General features: G+C 40.5%; 1 protein-coding gene across 1 annotated transcript in view; it reads left to right on the forward strand.

Moving 5' to 3' along the window:
• Positions 1-19491, forward strand: part of STK3 (serine/threonine kinase 3) — a 130396-nt gene that overhangs the window by 15883 nt on the left and 95022 nt on the right. Inside the window, exons 5-6 of the mRNA XM_048940006.1 lie at positions 10742-10906; positions 11329-11496. Coding sequence (XP_048795963.1) covers positions 10742-10906; positions 11329-11496 — 333 coding nt within the window. The remainder of the gene's footprint in view (positions 1-10741; positions 10907-11328; positions 11497-19491) is intronic.

The following is a 19491-nucleotide window of genomic DNA, read 5'->3' on the forward strand; positions in this document are numbered from 1 at the left end:
GTTGCCCAGGGCCTGGTCCAGCCTGGCCTTGAAAGTCCAGGGACGGGGCATCAGCCATCTCTCTGTTCCAGTGCCTCACCACCCTCTTTGTAAAAGATTTTTTTCCATGTATCTAACTTAAACCTACCCTCTTTGAGCTTGAAATCACTTCCCATTGTTCTGTCACTGCAGACCCTACTAAGGTGTTTATCCCATCCTTTCCTGTAGCTCCTCTTTAGATACTGAAAGGTGGCTATCAGGTTTCTTTGAGAGATACTGAAGGAGGTGAACAGTGTGGCGCTGTTTTGAAAATAGTGGTTTGGAAAGGACCTCTGAAAGTGGTCTAGTCTAATTTCTGGCTCCAAGGAAGGTAAACTTTGAAGCTCAGTTAAGTTGATAATGATATTGTCCAGCTGAATTTTGAAAAATCTGTGAAGGTGAAGACCCTGATGGAAGTTCAGCTCTCTCCCTCCCTCCATTCCTCTTTCTCTAAGCTGCCTTTCCATCCACTTTCACCATTGTTTTCTTCAATTTTTTTCATCAAATAAACTGGAATTTTCTTTGTGGCAACTTGTAACTGCTGTCTGTTCTGCTGTTTCCTCACAGTTTTTTGTGGTGTAATGTTCTGTTTTTATTTCTTTTTTTTTTTTTTTTTTAAACCACACTTCCTTTACTTGGAAACTGAATTGAACTATCCACCTCTTCTTCAGACCAGACAACTGAGTTCTGTTAACTTGTACTCAAGCCCCCAGAGAGCTCAATGGTCCACTGCTGGACTTTTACCAATTTGTCAGCATTTTTTTTAAGAGTAGCCTGCAACTGTGCTTACTGTTCCAGATTGGCTTTCCAAGTGCTGAATGAAAAGGAATATTTATTTGCCATAATTTGCCGACTGTGTTTTCCTATTGAAGCTTGCCACACCATGAGCCTGTGCTGCTGTGTGGGTGAATCACTGACTCGTGTCATGCTGGCCTTGTTGCCTATCCTGACCCTTTCCTGCAGTGATCCTACTGATCAGCCCCACTGATCAGTAGCCCTTACTATTGCATGGTATAAGGTTTGTGCGTCACAAGTACAGGACTTCGCCTTTGAACTTCACAAGTTTGCTGTCAGCTTCACTTCTTCAGTTTGTTGAGCTGCTGTTGAGTAGCAGCTCTGCCTTTTAGTGCAGTGGCAACTTCTTCTGTTTCTTGTCACCCACGGACATGATGAGGGTGTGTTCTAGCTCACTGTCTATGTTGTTAATGAGGATCGTATTTGTCCTAAAATCAACCCCTGAGAAATATCACTTGCTGGCTGTTACTTAAACTTTGCAGCACCACTGAGCCCTGTAGTTGTTTATCTTCACTTGCTCCATGAGTCCTCAGTTCAGCTGAAAAAAAGAGATGTGAGCGTCAACCACTTTCATGAGGTCAAAGTAAACTACATCCACAGTTGTCTTTTAGTCCTTCTAGAAAAGTGGCCATGTTAGCTTGGTATGACATCTCTTTAGTAAAATTGTGCTGTTTGTTTCTGGTCACCTTGTTACTTCCTTTCTGCCTAGAGTATAACTTATCTGAGGATTTTGTCCTGGAGAATGAGGATAAGTTGGTCAGCCTGCAATTTCTCAAATCTTCATTCTGTCCCTGTTTGAATATGGTTCATGAGGGATCTCCTCTACTTGCTTTAGTTTCTTAAAGATGATAGAAAGTGCCACTGTGTTGGTACTAGCCAGCTCCTCAGTACCTCCTATTCAAACAGAATGACAGAATAACCAAAGTTGGCACAGATCTCTGGAGCCATCAGGTCCAACCCTGCTGAAGCAGGTTTACCCGGAGCAAGGTGCACAGGCCCGTATCTCCAGATGGCTTCTGAAGTTCTTCGAGGAATGGACTCAACAGCCTGGGGGCAGCTTGTACCAGTGTTTTCTAACTTGTCCTAACTCATTCCAACTTGCTGCTAGGCAGAGAGAACTGAGATCCAGAGAAACCTTAATAAAGGTGGAGGCAGAAAAGATATCTAGAACCTTTCCTGCACCTCTTGTCAACAGAGTGTCCACCTTCTTTATTAATAGACCAACATTTTCCTTGACCTTTTTTCCTGCGTATAGACAAATAGAAGCTTTTTGTTTGCTGTCCTGTGTATTTCTGTACGTTTTCAAACCCAGCCTAAGCGTAGCCTTACTAATGTAGCTCCTTAGTACCCAGGCAGTGCTTTACTTGTGTTTTGTGATCTGTTTGTGCTTCTGTCTCTAATACTTCAATTTATGTACTTCAGCTCAATCAGAAGTTCACTGTTCCTTCAAGATAGCCTCCTGCTAGACTTGCTCAGTATCTTGTACATCTGGATGGATTGTTTTTCTGCTTTGAGGAGGTTGCCCTTGATGTTCAACCAGCTCTCCAAGGTTCCATTAACCTTCAGGGCAGCATGCCCTGGGATCCCATCTTAATTCCTTTAATAAACCTAGATTTTCTATCTGAAATCTGGTTCTGCTGCGTGCTTCTGTGACTTGCCTCTTTACCTTAACCTCTACCATCTAATAGTCACCACCAAAGCTGCTGCAGGCTGACATCCCTGCTCCCTTCCTTGCTCATGGTTAGCTGATCCCGTGGAATGCCTGCTGTAAGTGGTTGTAAAATGAGTAATGCTCTGGTGGTGTTATCAAGCATGCTAAAAGGTGGTGATCTGCAGATGCATCTGCTCAAGGCAGAAGCCTTCTTCTCTGTCAAGGTCAAGAAAATCACCACATTGCCCCTCATTCACACTGTGCACATGGCTCAATGTTTCTCCAGTGGTGGAGAGGCTCTGTACTGTTCTGCACTAGTTCCAGGATTGTCAGCATCTGGTTAGCCAGTTCAGTACTTCATAGATGTGTTTCAGCAAACTGGAACTTGGTAGTGAAGAGTAAGGCCTGAAGAGTTCAACTTACATATTCATATCAGTTCTTGATCTCTCTTTGCCTGCTAATTAGTGCCAGCTGATATTGATCACCTGACAGTAGGAGATGCATGAGGTTTCCTGAAATAGTTTTCTCTTATTATTCTCATAATTTTCTGTTGCTGCTGGGCTATATTAATATTCAAACTACAGCTGGAACTGTAGTTATATCCCCTGCAGTTCAAATTGCTGTTTTACTAGCACTGTGTTGAATTACTATTTTAAACATGTTAATTTGAGAAAACAAGATCTGTTGCCTAATATATTCAAGAAACATTACAGAGGTTTTGCTATTGGGACTGCATCGTCGGGAACTCAAATCTGAAGAGCACCCATTCACTTGAGCAGTGCGATTGTTGTAAATAGGCACCTTTACATCTATTATTGCATTTTCCTTGTGATTGTATGTGCAGAATGGCTTAGGCTTATTAGGAAGAATAGTCATTGCTGCATCTCATCCTTCACTGTATGATCCAGTGCCTTGAGGTCCCTTCCAATCCAAGCCATTCTGCGATTCTAAGTTCTTCTTCTGTAAAATTGACAGTTCTCCTATAGTAGCGAGTTCTTATTCCTTTCATTGCCATGATATTGTGGTATGCTCTTAGTTATGGTATAGGAAGAAGAAGGGATTATGTCCCTTAGTTTGAGCAGTTACTCCAAGACTTAGAGCAAACCATGTTTGCTTACAGAATTTAGATGTCTTATGTGGTATCTCACTCAAGATATAGGCTGGGAATTTTATTTGAAGAACGCTGTCTTCACACAGCATGCAGAACTACTTAGAAAAGAACTCAAAGGTAATTGCTCAGATAGTGATGGTCAGATAGTTACTGGCTTGAGTAAAGTATAACCCCATTGATGTTTGTAGCAGTCAGATTGGGAACCAGATTCAAATGCTAGATCCAGAGTAGAGCAGCAATGATAACAACTATTTTTTTGTCTCTGAAGCTATCTGCCTTATTTGAAGGTTAATTTGTGTTACAAGCAGGAAAGGTGTCTCAATAACTGTCCTCTTTTCTCCCTTTCTTATTTGCTTATGTCCCCCATCCAGCCTTAACTTCACAAAAATGGAGGAGAGGTATGTGATCAGGTGAGATTGGTGGTGTCTGATCTTACAGATTCTTCTGGGGGAAAGATTGGTTATCCATGCCTCCTTCATTTGCCATGGGAGTGGACCTACCCAGTGTGCTTGATCTAATCAGTCTGTTGAGATGCAGTGATCTGATACTTCCAGGCCTCACGTGCATGTATGACTTAGTGTAAAAAGAGCAGCTGGGAAAGGACGTAGGCAGTTAAAGCAATTGAGCTGAACCATTTCTATGGGGCCCTCAGGAAGAAGAGTGATTGACTGTGAGCAGAGAGACTGGTTAGATGAGTTGTCTCAACAGCTGCATGGATTAGGTAGTGTGTGATTGGCTGTTTAAATGCACCCTTAAGTCTCCCTTGTGTGTGGCATCCATGGCCAGTTAGACAGAAATATGTGCATAAGTTGTGATCTGATTTGCCCCATACTTTTTTTAAGGTTTTTAAAGATTGGCTTCATTATTTGTTCTTTTATGTAGGCTATCGAGTTGCTGACCTTTATTTTTCTCCTTCATTTTGATGTTTGACTTGCATGTGACTTTAATGATGAAGAAGATATCTGGGCATGTTCTCTTAAACCCACGTGGTCTTTACATCCAGTGGCTTTATGCCATTACATTAATGCCAGGCAGACATGTCAAGGTTCCAGGCCATCCTCTGAGCAGTGTGTCTCATGGCTCTGTATGAGTTATACTGTTCTTGATTGTGTGCTTGCTCGTTGTCTAGCAGCTGTTATTCTATTCTCATCAATGCTTGGATTTGAAGTTGCTTCATGGCTGACTCATGCTTAGAGGGCAGCGCCAACACACCAAAGGAACGTGGCCTACAGAATTAGAGCTAGCCGAAGATACCAAGGAGGTGGATGAAAATCTGGGCACAACTCGACATCAGAAGTGAAGCAGAAAGGTGATGACTGAAATTACATGAAGCTGCAAGTTACAGAGTATGCTATGCTGATGGAAGAATGGTGCTGTATAGAAGCTCAGAATTGAAGTAAATCAACTGTTTTAACAGGAAACATAATATCCTTATGGCCTGATCAAGGAACAGTGCATTATAGGAACTGTACCTCTGGACCAGGATAGCAACATTTACTTTGATGTATTCCTAGCATTAAGGTATTACATAGTTTCATTTTAATTGTACCATGTAGTATTTGCCAATGGCACCAATTGTGTATCAGCATTGAACTACTATTAGAACCAGAGAGTGCTTGGTATTAGTGGATAGCAGGTTGTTTGCTGTGACAAGGCATGCCGTGGGCTCATTCAGTCCTTTGCAGTTTCCTTTGCTTCCTTTGGAAGTCATTCATGGAAACACAGGCACTACATAATCTACAGCGTGCTTTCTTGTTTTGGTGAGGGTGACTCAAATGGCTGCACCTCGAATATTGTGTTCAGTTTTGGGCCCCTCACTACAAGAAAGACATTGAGGCCCTGGAGCATGTCCAGAGAAGGACAGCAAAACTGGTGAGGGGTCTGGAGCACAAGTCTTATGAGGAAGCTGGGATTGTTCAGTCCGGAGAAGAGGAGGCTCGGGGGAGACCTCACTGCACTCTACAGCTTCCTGAAGGGAGGTTTTGATGAGGAGGGGTTTGGCCTTTTCTCACAGGCAACGAGCAGGACACGGAGCAATGGCCACAAGTTGTACCAGAGGTTTAGATTAGACATAAAGAAGATCTTTTTCTCTCAGAGAGTGCTCAGGCACTGGAATGGCTGCCCAGGGAGGTGGTGGAGTCACCGTCCTTGGCAGTTCCAAGAGGCCTCTGGATGAGGAGCTGCGAGATATGGTTTAGTGCTTGTGGTAGCGGTTGTATTGGGAGGGTGGTTGGACTGGATGATCTTGCAGGTCCTTTCCAACCTTGTGATTCTTTTGTTCTATGACTCATTATATCCTTCTAAATGTTACAAGATAATAAAGCTTAGTATTTTGTCTTTGCGCTGTTGTGCATACACTTGGCCGTGTTTAGTCATAATACAGACAGAAAGGACTCCTTCCATAATTGTGTCACATTGTATAGATAATTGTTACCATGTCTGATGAAGCATGGATGGATCTAGGACATCTGGAGTTGGGACTGATGTGTGTCATGGGTCATTTTAAGACTGAATATGTCTATTTTCCCTTTTATCTCTCTGTGCTTCCCTCTTATTTCTGTTCCTGGTAAGTGTCACTCGTATTCTGCTACTTTTTTATAGGCTGCATTTGCTTCTGTGGGCTTTTCTGGCCACTGTGTATGTTTTGATGTTAAATACTTTTTAGTTGCATAACAACTTGCCATCGGCTTTCCTTTGTTAATGGACTGGATAGTGTAATGGGCTGAAGTATATGAGAACTCACCTTATTTGCTGGCTCCTTGATCCTTAACTTTTTTTGTCAGCCTTTTGATACAAGTATTCTGTTACTGTCTCCTTTTGAGAGCTGGATTTTACCAGGTGACTGTAAAAGCATTTTTCACCCAGAGGTCACCCTGATATCCTTGTGGTTTTACTGCTAATATTTCAAGAACTGAAACTAGGTATTTACTTCCATAAGAGCACATTGTACTGAAGATACTTCTCCTGCAGAGCCTTTTAATCACAATTTCTCATGATACTGCTTTCTAGAAGAAGGCAGGCAGAAAGCTGAATATATATATTCTATAGAATATATAGAATAGAATATATAGAATACTATATATTCAGCTTTCTGCCTGCCTTCTTCTAGAAAGCTGAATATATAGTGATATAGTAGTGTATATATAGTGGTTTTTTTCAGTGTGCACATTCATGACTAACAGCATGGGTTGTCTCTTTCTCCAGATACTCTTCTGCCCATAATTCAGTTTATTTCACAGCTGGCTTTAGAGTCCCTTCGTGCTTGGTTGCAGACCAGGTGGGCACTTTCACTCCTTCAGGGACAGAGCAATGCCAGGAGAGCCGTCTTGTTTGAGCCGTGCTTGGCTTTGGTTCTTGCAGCATGCATCCTTTGAAGCAGCGTAGTGGTCAGCATGAAAAAGTAGCACAAATAAAGGCTTTGAGCAACCACACAACAGAACCACTGTAAAAATCTTGAGGAAAAAGGGCAGACAGGGATGCATAATGTGCTGTGAAGGCAGTCACCCATCGCTGTGAAGTGTTGCATTAATGCTACCATCATGTTCGTCCTCTGCTTGTGGAGAGAAGGGAAAGCTTATATGAGTCAGTGAAAATCTTCAGGAGTAGTAACACAGGGACTTGTTCTGAAGTCTGTGCAAGTTTGAGCAGCTCGTGTCCCTGCTACATCCTTGTTGACTGTGCCATGAACTGAGTCAGGAAACTGTTTATTAGAAGAACGATTTGGCAGATGGGTTTATTGTGGTCAGTTAGAATTGTTTAGTAGAAGGAAGACAGTGGGAGTTAGTGCGGAGGCTTCGGTGAGATGGGAGACTGGAGCTTGATGCAGCTATCTGAGTTGGAAGCTTGGAAAGCAAATGTTGTCCTGGGCTCCATCAGAAGAGGGGTGGCCAGCAGGAACAGGGAGATGATTGTCCCCCTCTACTCTGCCCTTATGAGGCCCCATCTGGAGTGCTGTGTCCAGGTGTGGAGCCCCCAGTACAAGAAAGACAGGGAGAGGGTCCAGAGGAGAACCATGAAGATGATCAGGGGACTGAAGCACCTCTCCTACAATGACAAGCTGAGGGAGCTGGGCTTGTTCAGCCTGGAGAAAAGAAGGCTGTGGGGTGACCTCGTTGTAGCCTTTCAGTACCTGAAGGGAGCCTACAAACAGGAGTGGAATCAACTCTTCGAAAGGGTAGATAACAGCAGGACGAGGGGAAATGGTTTTAAGTTGAGGAAGGGAAGATTTAGGTTGGATGTCAGGGGGAAATTCTTTACTATGAGAGTGGTGAGGTACTGGAACAGGCTGCCCAGAGAGGTTGTGGATGCCCCGTCCCTGGAGGTGTTCAAGGCCAGGTTGGATGGGGCCCTGGGCAGCCTGGTCTAGCATTAAATGGGGAGGTTGGTGGCCCTGCCTGTGGCAGGGGGGTTGGAGATTCATGATCCTTGAGGTCCTTTCCAACCCTGGCCATTCTGTGATTCTGAGTCAGTGCACATATGACTGTGCCTTTTTGTGCTGGGTTTCATACCCAGTCTTTATGGGACTGGGTTGAAGCAGGAATAGGGAAATGGTTCTATTTACTAAAAGATTAAAACTAGTTATGAGTAACTCAGGAGCTGGTTGACAGAGTGATGGTGAGTGGTTTTGGTTCTTGTTTTTGTTTTGGAAGAGAGCTGCAAACATGTACCAACACTTTCAAAACTGAAACTAGAGGAAATTGCTGTGGCTTAATTTAATTTCTGCGTAGGATTGTGAAAAGAGAGGGAAAAGTACAACTGATGTTGCAAGCAAATTAGTATATTCATCTTAGGTTTTATACTTTCTTGCATTTCAAAACATGTGCCAAATTGTTTTGCATAGTTCTTGTATTAAAGCATCGATGTGCTTTAAATGATCAACATTGCAGTTGCATGAGCAGCTGGTTGGTTGGTTTTTTGTTGTTTTATTTCCCAAAGTTGTGTCGTGTGGGGTGAATTGTATTTGTGTTTTTGTCTTTTAATTTAAAATGTTGAGCACAATCTGAGAAGTGTTCTTAGGGGAGCTGGTACCTGCAAAAGGTTCACTCTGACTGTTCCTCTGGTAGCTTTTGTTCAGCAGCTTGTGTGGAGCAATTGTCCTTGTATGAAGATGAACAGTTGTGCAGCCGATGGCTTGTTTAGTTGTCTCTGTCATTTCTGAAGCAGATAAATGAAAATGAAAACCTCTCTTCTTTTTTTGTACTTGTGTACTTGCGTTGTCTTTTCTTTGGTAATGAAGTGCCACTTTGTTTTCGGGTTGATACTTTTTATTTCTGATGATCATGATATATAAGATATATCTGATCTGATCATTATTTCTGATGATTTATGAATTATATGTCATCATAATCTAGTAAATAAGAAGAGTATTTTCAACTGTCCAGTCCGTGCCACCTCTATTTATATTAGTAGTTTAACCATTGATTACTATAGTTTTAAATTATTATTATTTTTTAGCTTTAAAACTAAAGTTTGTTTGCTTGGTTCCCTTAAAAGAAATGAAGTCAAGCAACAGAGTTCTTCAGAGAAAGCTAAAATATTCAGTACAGCTATAGACAGTCGTGTTCTGAGCTGGTAAATGTTATGTAAGGGAATAAGCTTTTTGGAGACCAAAGGTTCAGTCTGTGAGCACTTTGAAAGTTGTGGCTGATGTATTGTATGATCTTCACATAGAAATACTTGTGCTCATTAAAATGTGGATCATTTAATGAAGAGTATCACGGGCCAGCTACGGCTATGTGGATTCCTCTCAGTTCAGGTATGCAGTTTTACAGTGCCATAGTAACATGCTATATTGCAATATAACTTTTGTGGATTATCTGTGTGAAGGAAACCTTTGCATAGACAGTAAAATAATTAACATACTTAGACATTCTAAAGATTCTGTATTTGCAGCTGAAATGAAGACCCACGTATTCAGTCTGATTATATTTTCCTGTGAGGTTGTGATCTAGCAATTGTTGAATAGTACAAATAATTGAAAAAGTACCCAGAAATTCAGGGAGCATTCATTTTCTGCATCAGTCGGCAACAAGAAAGAAGAATGATAGAAGAAAAAGCCCAAAGCATCTGGCTGGCATCCATTCCCAATCATTTCTGTAATTGTCTGTGGATCAAAAGAACAGGTGATAGTCGTTACTGGCACCTTCTAGCATCTGAGTGCCCTGACATCTCAGTTGTCCATTTTCGAGGCTGAGTAGGATTTTGACAAGCTTAAAAGGGCACATCTGTATGGGTGTAGTTCTTTGTGTCACTATGAAGCAAAGGCAGAGTGAACCAAATTATTTTCAAAAATTAGTGTTTACTTAAGTCCCATACAACATGATGGGACTAGTCTTAAAAATAACCCCTTTTTCAAGGACAGACTTTCACCTTTATTCCTTGCTTTTTGTTGTGTGTTTCTTTGTTCTTGTTTGGGTTCATTCTCTCTAATTTGTACGTTGTCAGCAGTGAGAAGCTGCAAGTGGTGCAGTTAGGAACTGTTGATGGATAAAAGCAGATTCTTGTTAGTGCTAACAGATTTAACAGTCACTTCACATGTGGGAATTTGGGAAACTAAGAATATGTGGCATTCCTTTCCTCCTTTTCCAAATGAAGCACTGTGGTGGTCTGTTGTACAAACTGTATGAGGAAGTTTGGGCAATGAATGCTCTTAGCAAGTCTGACCTTCTGCAGCAGACAAAGGGCTGGGAAGCAGGGAAGGATCCTGCTATGTGCCATCCATGTGGGGGTGAGCACCGTTTTGACTGAGGTAATACATAACTTGGCAAGGAATATTTATGACCTTAGCAATAAATGTTTTGTTATATATTATCTAAACCGTGACTGTTCATATGAAGGATGGCAACATCTAAAGAGTAATAATTTTTGACAGGCAAGAGAATAATCCATAATCTGAACTGTATCATTGGGCCCCTTTACTAATTTTGCAGTTTGCTTGCTAGAGTTGGATTTGAGAGGTGTAGGAGTCTGGCTATATGGATAAAGTCACTAGATAAGAGTTTTGAACTGTAAGTGCTATTCAGCATATTCCTGTCTATAAAATACTTAATGTACATTGTCTGCATTGTATATAATAAGCCTGAAATGATCATATTTTAAATAGACTATTTCTATGCATTTAACCTACGTGTATTCCTGAAAGTGTTATTGATTTTGTTTTCTTGTAGCTAACGGAAGACGAAATTGCAACTATTCTGAAATCTACTCTTAAAGGACTTGAATATTTGCACTTTATGAGAAAAATACATAGAGATATAAAGGCTGGAAACATTCTTCTTAACACTGAAGGACATGCAAAATTAGCTGATTTTGGTGTGGCTGGCCAGCTAACGGTAAGTACCTGTGGAAAGGTGATTTGAAAGTGCTTACTACTCCTCACTGTGTTTTACACAGTCTCTTCTGCCTTGAATTTTGAGTCCAAGGAGGAATTAACGGTGCTAACAATCTTTATCATGATGAATATTTAATGTACTGCAAGATTATTTAGTTTCTAGTGGTTTATTATTATAACCTACTGCACTTCAAGTGCTTGCTGATCTCACTTCAAACTTCTGTTCAAGGTTTATGATCGAGATTGAGGTGACAACTCTCTGACTTCTAAAACCTGGTGGCCTCAATCTGTTTAGTCTTAATTGGAAGTCATTACAGTTTGACCTTTGGGTGGCTAATTTAATTTCTAAATATAGAATAAATATCAAAGGAATCTGTGAAAATAAACATCTCTATTTTAATTGTATAAATAATATAATTACAGGATACAATGGCAAAACGTAATACTGTTATAGGAACTCCATTTTGGATGGCTCCAGAAGTAATACAAGAGATTGGCTATAACTGTGTGGCAGACATCTGGTCCCTTGGTATCACTTCAATAGAAATGGCTGAAGGAAAGCCTCCCTATGCTGATATTCATCCAATGAGGGTAAGCGTGTGTGGGGGCAATTTATTGTTGTTGTATCAGGGAAAAAAGAAAAAGAAAAAAATAATGATACGGGAATCATAAAACTGTGCATTCATGGACAAAATTTAGAAGATTTTCATTTGCTGTCTCGCTTCCTGTTTGCTGCAGTTTGTATTTTAATGTGTATTTGTAAGTTTTTCGAGTGAGAGAGATCGACAGCAGTAATTGCTTAATTGACTTAAGGCAATGTACAGAGCCTGTTTCGGACTGCAGCTGTACTTGCAGAGTTCCCAACCGAGAGGCCGTTCTCCTTTCTTAAGGGAATTTTGATTTGAAAGTTGTCTGGGAAAGAATTTAGGATTGTCCTAAGTGGGCGCTGTTAATGCTAGTAACCCTTGGCAGTTTATATTTATACTGGCTCTTACAGTATGTTACTGCATTAATACACTTCTTGCAAAATAAAATGTAAATACAATTAGTCACCGTATGAGAAGTAGCACTTAAAAGGAATTGCTCTGTGAAGTTCATGGGGAAAACTGTCTGGATGACTGCTGCTAGTGTTAGTCATACTTCTGTTTTCTTTTCTGAAATGAACTGTGGACTCACTACACCGACTGGGCATCAACAGATACTCCATTCCTGGATTGTTTATATCTAAAACTCTTTGGTAGTAAAAAGGCACTATGTGTTTTTAGAAGCAAATTTTTCATCTTTGTGCTTTGCTGCAAAAACAACATACATACCAGATTATTGCATGCAGTTTTACTTCTGTTCCATATCAGGATCTCGATCTAAGTAAGCCAGTACTCCTCAGAGAGAAGGTGCTGTTCATACATGATTACTGAAAGGTAGCACATATGCAAGTTCAAGGGTATTTAATTCTGTTGGATTCTTGGTTTTCGTTTGTGCTTTTTGGAGCCAAGATGTTTCCTGAAGCTTTTTCTGTGTGCAGTTCAATTAAAGCTAGTGAGTGTTCTGCAGCTTGGAGGCATTACATCATTTTGAAAATGAAACTTTGTATTTTTCTAGCTCCACTTTTTTTTTTCTGGGTAATTAGCTATTTTAAAATCAGTGTCTGAACTGAACATACTCAGAAGAAAGCTGAGAAGAACAAGATAAATATCTCTACCGCTTGTTTTTAATGGGTAATTTAATTCAATATGAGGTGACGTGAAAAAAACGTTTTGAAGAACTACTGATGAGAATTCAGTTGTATTTGGTCATGCTGTTTTTTCGCTTGTACTTGATTGAAGTAGTCTTCATTATGTCTGAATTCATTTTAACAAAATAGCCTGTAGTTGCACTGGCTGTTGAAAGGTGAGGACTGTGTTATCGGAAAGGATTTTATAAGCATGACAATAGCTGCTTATAAATCAAAGGTCACTGTTTGAGTTTGAAGGCTTGTGAATCTGTTTAATTCTTGTAATCAAATGAGTGCTATCAAAGGCCAAAGTAATTTAACACGACAATTCTGGATTACATTGAACATATGTTCTTGTTAATAAATTACGTTATGGTTTTAAGGGCTTTGTATGCTGTTAGTACTCTTTTGTGTATTTGATACTTAGAGTTTTTCTTAATTTTTATTAGTGAGTTGTTACAGTGGTTAACAAGAAATACACAGATTTAAGTTGCAATAGCTTTCCCAGCGTTATATGATACAGCTTCACAGGACATATGGACATATGTAGATGCTTTCCTACTTTGTTTTAGTTATGACACAGAATTGATACAGGCAAGCATGAAAGCTTGGGCAAATTTTCATTGCTTTTTCTAGATGTTGCTGGAGTTCTGCGGTATTTATGTAAGGCACAATTTTGTTGCTTGGGAATGCATGTTGAAATTATCATGTGCACTATTTTGCTGTAGGCTGGCTGGCACTGCCACAAAGGTAATGCGCTGCCAGTAGGCCATTTCCTTGTCAACTGCATTTACAGCTTAATAGAAATATTACATGACTTCTTTAAACAAGTGTTTTGGCAGAGAGGAAATAGCAGATTCCATGCAAACAAGCATAGCTTCCTCTGCTTAACCACACTCTGGCTACTCTGAAAAATTGTGCTGGTTTCAGCTGGGAAAGAATGAGAAGCGGGGGTTGCAAAATGGAATTTGATGTGGGAAAAAAAATCACTTTCTTTCTGTTCAAGTATTTTGCGTTAAGCTTAATTGTCTGCATACGTATCATAAGTGTTACTTCACTTGTTTCTGAGGCATCTGAGTTAAGTGTAACCTGAAGTTATCGTACGTGGTTTGCAGCTCAAAGATCAAGGCCATTGGTTAGCCCAGTGCTCTCATACTTCACTCACTTAAGAATTATGCCTTGCATGTTCGATGTCAGAACTCTTTTGTGCTTTTGGTGGCGCTGTAATCATGGTGTGCTTTGCTAAAGGTGAGGAGTGAAACTTCTGTGTTTTCTCTGACAAGTGTCCCACAAAGAGTAATCTCAAGTAGTTTGGAGCAGTTTTAAAGGGAAAAAACATACAGGCATGCTCATGGATAGTGACAAGACAAGGAGGAATGGTCTTAAACTGAGACAGGGGAGGTTTAGGTTAGATATTAGGAGAAAGTTTTCCACCCAGAGGGTGGCAACACACTGGAACAGGTTGCCCAAGGAGGTTGTGGATGCCCCATCCCTGGAGGCATTCAAGGCCAGGCTGGATGTGGCTCTGGGCAGCCTGGTCTGGTGGTTGGTGATCCAGCACATAGCAGGAGGTTGAAACCAAATGATCTTTGTGGTCCTTTTCAACCCGGGCCATTCTATGATTCTGTGAAAACATGGTGGTACAGCCATTAGAAGTAGTGAATTTGTTGTTAAGTATAAAAATGACTCAAAGCTAGATAAGTTTACCTGTTCAGCAGGATTAAAAGCTCATTGGCTGATTGCACAAGTCAGCTTAATGAGCACTGTTAATCAGACTAACAGTGTGTGCATCTACCTTTGATTGCCCTGCTGGGATGAGCGGGTCTGAAAATTATAGGGGAGTTAATTAAAGAGGGCTTCTGTGTGATTGTAGAGCAAGACTTGAGCTCCTGCTCTGGACTTTCACTGCTGATCTTCAACAGCTGTGCTCTTGTGTCACAAAAGGACTGAAGTATGTATGCAGATCTGTACAAAGGTACAAAGTTTTTTGTGGTGATGGTAGTGAGGCACTGGAGCAGGTTGCCCAGAGAGGTGGTGGAATCCCCGTCTGTGAAGACATTCAGGGTCAGGCTGGATCTAGCAACCTGATCTAGCTGTAGGTATCCCTGCTTATTGCAGGGTAGTTGGACTAGATGACCTCTAAATATCCCCTCCAGTGACTTCATGATATCTGTCCCTATTATCCGTTTGTTTCTGGAGGCCTTTTAAAATTTTTATTTATTTTATGTAAGGAAAACGCAGAGATTAACAGTTTTTCTAAAGGAGTTGTCATGCTTTTTGATGGAATTTCGTAAAGGGCTTTTGAAATGTCTTGTGTTTGCCTGTTAAGCTGTGGTCTCAAATCTGCCGTATAAGGGAGCTGGTTTTGGTGGAAGATCATCTAAGCTGTGAAGTTTTTAACTTGATCACAGTCTACCCACTGCTGATATTTGTCTGTGTTAACAAATAGATTAACAGCACTTTGCCATTAAACTAATTTTAAACATTAAGAATGGCAGCTTTTGAGATCCTTTCTCTAAGACCACCCATATCATATGTATTTTCTTTATATTCACTTACTCCTATGAGGCTGTGATTTTCATTATCAGTTTAAGGCAGTTAAGGCGTGGGCTGCTGCTTATAGGCACAGCCTAGCCCTTACCAGGAGCTCCTGCTGACCTTTCTGTGAGCAAACACTGGCATTTTTGAGGCCTCAACAAGGAGTTTGACAAAGTAAATGATCTAAAACATGAACCTGCTGGAACTGAGCAAGAGGAGATGGAGGAGCACACAGATGGACGGGGGAAGTGTTTGGAGTGGAGCTGGTGCTTTTGGCCACAGCTCTGTGCTGATCCATGTAGACCAACAATAAAACTGCAGCCTGCATTTTATAAAATTTGCTCTTCTTTGCAAGGTCAACACTTAGTGACAGGATAGAGCATTTCAGATGAATGCTGGTAGCTCACTTTAAAAAAAAAACAAAAAAACCTCTTTCATGCTTATCAGGCAGCTGCAATAATTCATGTTGCTACGGTATGGAAGAAGAGAAGAAGCTGGTGGTAGATGCATTTTTCAACACTTCACAGTATTGGCCTTTGTTATTTTATGATGAGGTTTGTTGGAAATGGACATGTGGGCATCACATGTTCTACAGTGAATTGGAGGAAGCCAATTTGAACTGCTTCCATTTGCTTTAAGTCCAATCATGATATTTATTTTTCCATGGCACTTACCCAGATTATCCATGCCTCCTGCTTAGCCTGTGTCATTTCCATCCTGGACTAATCTGTTTGTAATAACCTTTTATGCCTGATGTATCTTATAACAATCTACCATTTCCCCGTTTTTTATTCTCAGCATATTGCACTAAAAATGGAAATTGAAGTGAGAATTATTGCTGCATAAAGTTGAAGAACCAAGGAAGTTGTTCTGTTCAAGGAAGTTGTCCTGTTCAGTATTGCTGACTGATTTAGCCAAGTTTTTCATGCATTGAGGAAACAATTTCCTTTCCATCTTCTATGCCAGAAGTTGAGGTTGAGGAAAAAAAGCTCTGTTGGCATTGCCAGGTGTTTTTTCTGTGTAGTCAGTTCTAACAGAAGGAATGCTTACATTTATTTTTTTCTCTGACACATGGAATTGTCTCATTGGTGTCTATTGTTTTATTTCAGAGGTCATCGTTGGCATTACTGCCTTTAATTTAAAGCAGCCTACTTAAAATATATTACACTAGTTTCTTATTTTAGTGCTTTCGTTTATCTTTAGAAGAGAATTTTAGAGAATACTTCCAAAAGTCGTTCCCTTTTAAGAACTTTCTATGAGGTGATTTTTGTTAATTTGTAACTTGAGATCTTCCCTGCTGTTTCTAGATAGAGTAAGCTAATATTTAAAGAGATTTAAAATATGGATTTTTGATTGTATCTTACTGTTTATTACTTTACAGCCTCTTTAGAATCTTGTGGAATAAGGGCAGTGAGCTGTGGTAACACTCACTGGTGGGATTCCTCGGGAAGGTTGTAATTCTTTCCTATTTCTGTTGTTCCTTCTGTGCTGTGCTGGTCTGCCCACAAAGATATGTGCTGCAGTGTGTGATGTCTAACACAGTGCCACGTTGAAATGAAATTCTCTAAGAACAACTGGTGATACAGTGTATGAACATGTCTGTACAGTGGTGATCGAACTCTGTGACATGATGTGATTTAAGCATGCACCTGGAATTTGAGAAGGGTGCATCCTGCTGGTGTACGTCTTGCTGCAGGCTTCCCAGCAGCCTGCAAAGGGACCTTCACGTGTCTCTGGGCTGTACGTGGGTTGAAGTGTTTGCTGTAAATTCAAAGGGGTTTTCTTCCTGTTTCTGTATGTTTTTATCATCCATTTTTGTTGCAATAAACTTTTAGGCAGCTGTATGATGAACTCTTTCTGATAACTGATCCATCCAAAAATGAACCAAACAAGTGGTAGTTTATACTGATGCGGTTAACGTGGTGCTGGGACCAGGTTAGGGAAAAAATTCAGTGTCTGGAACTGGTGGGAGAATCATCCCTTTTTGGGGTTACCAATGTTGCAGCTGAGTTTGACTTAAATTAGCTGCAAAGCTGGAGTCTCAACTGTCCATTCAGAAATTTGCTCTGATTAAAATGCCAGAGTTAGTTAGGGAAATGCCTGTGTACATAAGTTTGCTGAAGATCATCATCTGTCCTGATGACCTCATGCTCTTGGGAGCTATAGCTGCAGGTGCTGTACTGCCATGATGCTTTTGGTGGTCTAATGTTTTTTACCTTTTGAATACAGGAGGGTCTCAGGGGAAGGAGAGATTGCTTCTTCTGCTGATGGACTAGGAAGTAGCAGCAGACCACAAAACTTCTCTTACTTTTGTGTAGCCCATCCTATCCGTTCTTTTTGGATTTTCTAGTTTGTATCAATAATATGAGACAGCTTTCTAGACTTTTTAAGGGTGGATGTCCTTGCTGCAAAGCCTCCCTCATTCCCCAGCCTCTGAACATTCTGCTCTTCCAGCTTGAAATATAGTTGCTATGGTGTGGCTGAACTTCATGGGGTGAGTTTGCAGTGGGCCTTGGTACCAGGCAAAGTTTGTGTAACAGAAAATAATGCTGTTTATGCTTTTTTTTTTCCTTCTTTTTTCCCTCTGGTGTCAAAGGAATTGATTCCTGTACAAGTCACCATGAGAAATACAACTCCAGATAGCAATAGGATATGTAACAGTTTTTTTTTGAGTAGTGTTCTGTGGCTCAAGCCTATACTAATACCAACACTGAGCAACGAAGTGCATTTTTGTACTCTGTGACCTCCAAACCTCAAGTTATGACTTAATGTGGCTTTAATTAAAACATGGTTGGTGTTCACTTAGGTGTGTAAGCTGTTCTAGAGAGGATTCAGGTACTTTCCTTCATAGCTCCTCTTCTTTGTGAAAATGCTAGGCACAGATACAGATGTGTTACCCTTTGGAAAATAATTTCTTTTGGAGTATCTGTTGCCTTCAGAACTTAGAGAGGAAGCAAATTTTGAAGGGATTTCATTTGCCTTGCTTGTGACCAGTTCTGCTCTGGGCTGCACGCGGAGGTGGTGGAGGAGGAGGCAACTGGGAACATTGTGATGAGTGAGGAGGTCAGCTCAGGTAATGAGTTGTGGAGTTGTGTTTTTGAGATATGGAAATAGAACTTCCCCCCATTTTTCAGCACATATAGCATGGAATTTTAATGAAATTCATAAATACTCAACATTGCTTACTTTTGGCAAACTACATACAGAGTAAAATAAAAGTATGTGAATTGTTCTCAGACATTGAAAACAAATATAGGTATGTCAGGTTGCAAAGTGTATGAATAAAGTCTGATCTTTTACTGACTTTCCTTAAGTTGCTATTGATAATTCATTGCTTAGCTTCACTGGGTTCAGCTACATGTACTGAATCTGCTCGGCAGTGATATGCTAGCATGGCAGCAGCTAGCTTGCAAGACTTGACAACTTGCTGTGCAAAAGGCATAGCATGCTTAACATCAGCACGTTTCATGTGGAGAGTTCTTGTAATATTTTTGTGAAAGCAAGATAGGAAAAATGTCATTTATCCTCTGGCAAAACTTAGAGATGAGAGAGATTTTTCTCCATAATACTCTAAAGAACTTTTTGAAGAGGTTTTGCCACGTTGCTTTATGCAGAGCCAGTATTCCTGTCTTCCCGCAGAAAAGATTGACAGATAGTTGCAGCTTATGGGACTAAGAGTGCAAACCACATAAAGGAGTGGACACATTTAGTAGTTCAGATCTGTTTCTGTAGGGAATCACGAAAGGGTGCTCAACTGGCGTGCTAATTTAGTTTCCTTCAGCCAAGATACTGCCTCATCAGCACGTGGCTCTTCACAGAAAGGAAAAATGACACAGAGCAGGATGTAAGGAAATGAGGAAAATGTAGGATGGAGATAATGGCAAACAGTATTGGGTTGAGCTCAACTTCAGAAATCCAGAAGCTACTATTGAGGTAAGGCAGGGGAGGCTATGTGAAATCTGGAAGAGCTCACTAATGAGAGGAAATCAGTTCATTATGAAGATTCACACTCATTCTTATTTGCTTTACTAACCAGCACAGAACGACAGAGTATTAGCATTGCTGCACTAATGCTGTGAAAGCATTAAATTGTGAGGTGTGTATGACTAAATCAGTGACAAAGAGCTGTTTCTACATTACAGCTTTTGAAATGTCTGTGAGTGAGCGTATGTAATTGCAGACCACAGTAGGCACTTCTCCTGTTATCTGCTCTTCTATTTTCTTACATCTGTCTAGCTTGTTCTTAAGTGAAGAAATGTTTTGAAAGTTCACATAATGAAACTATTGCGCTATAAATAAAGTGCGATTAAAAGTATGTGTGGTTGTAGAATTCAACA

This window comes from Lagopus muta, chromosome 3 (genome assembly GCF_023343835.1).
Source record: "Lagopus muta isolate bLagMut1 chromosome 3, bLagMut1 primary, whole genome shotgun sequence".
NCBI classification, from domain to species: Eukaryota; Metazoa; Chordata; class Aves; order Galliformes; family Phasianidae; genus Lagopus; species Lagopus muta.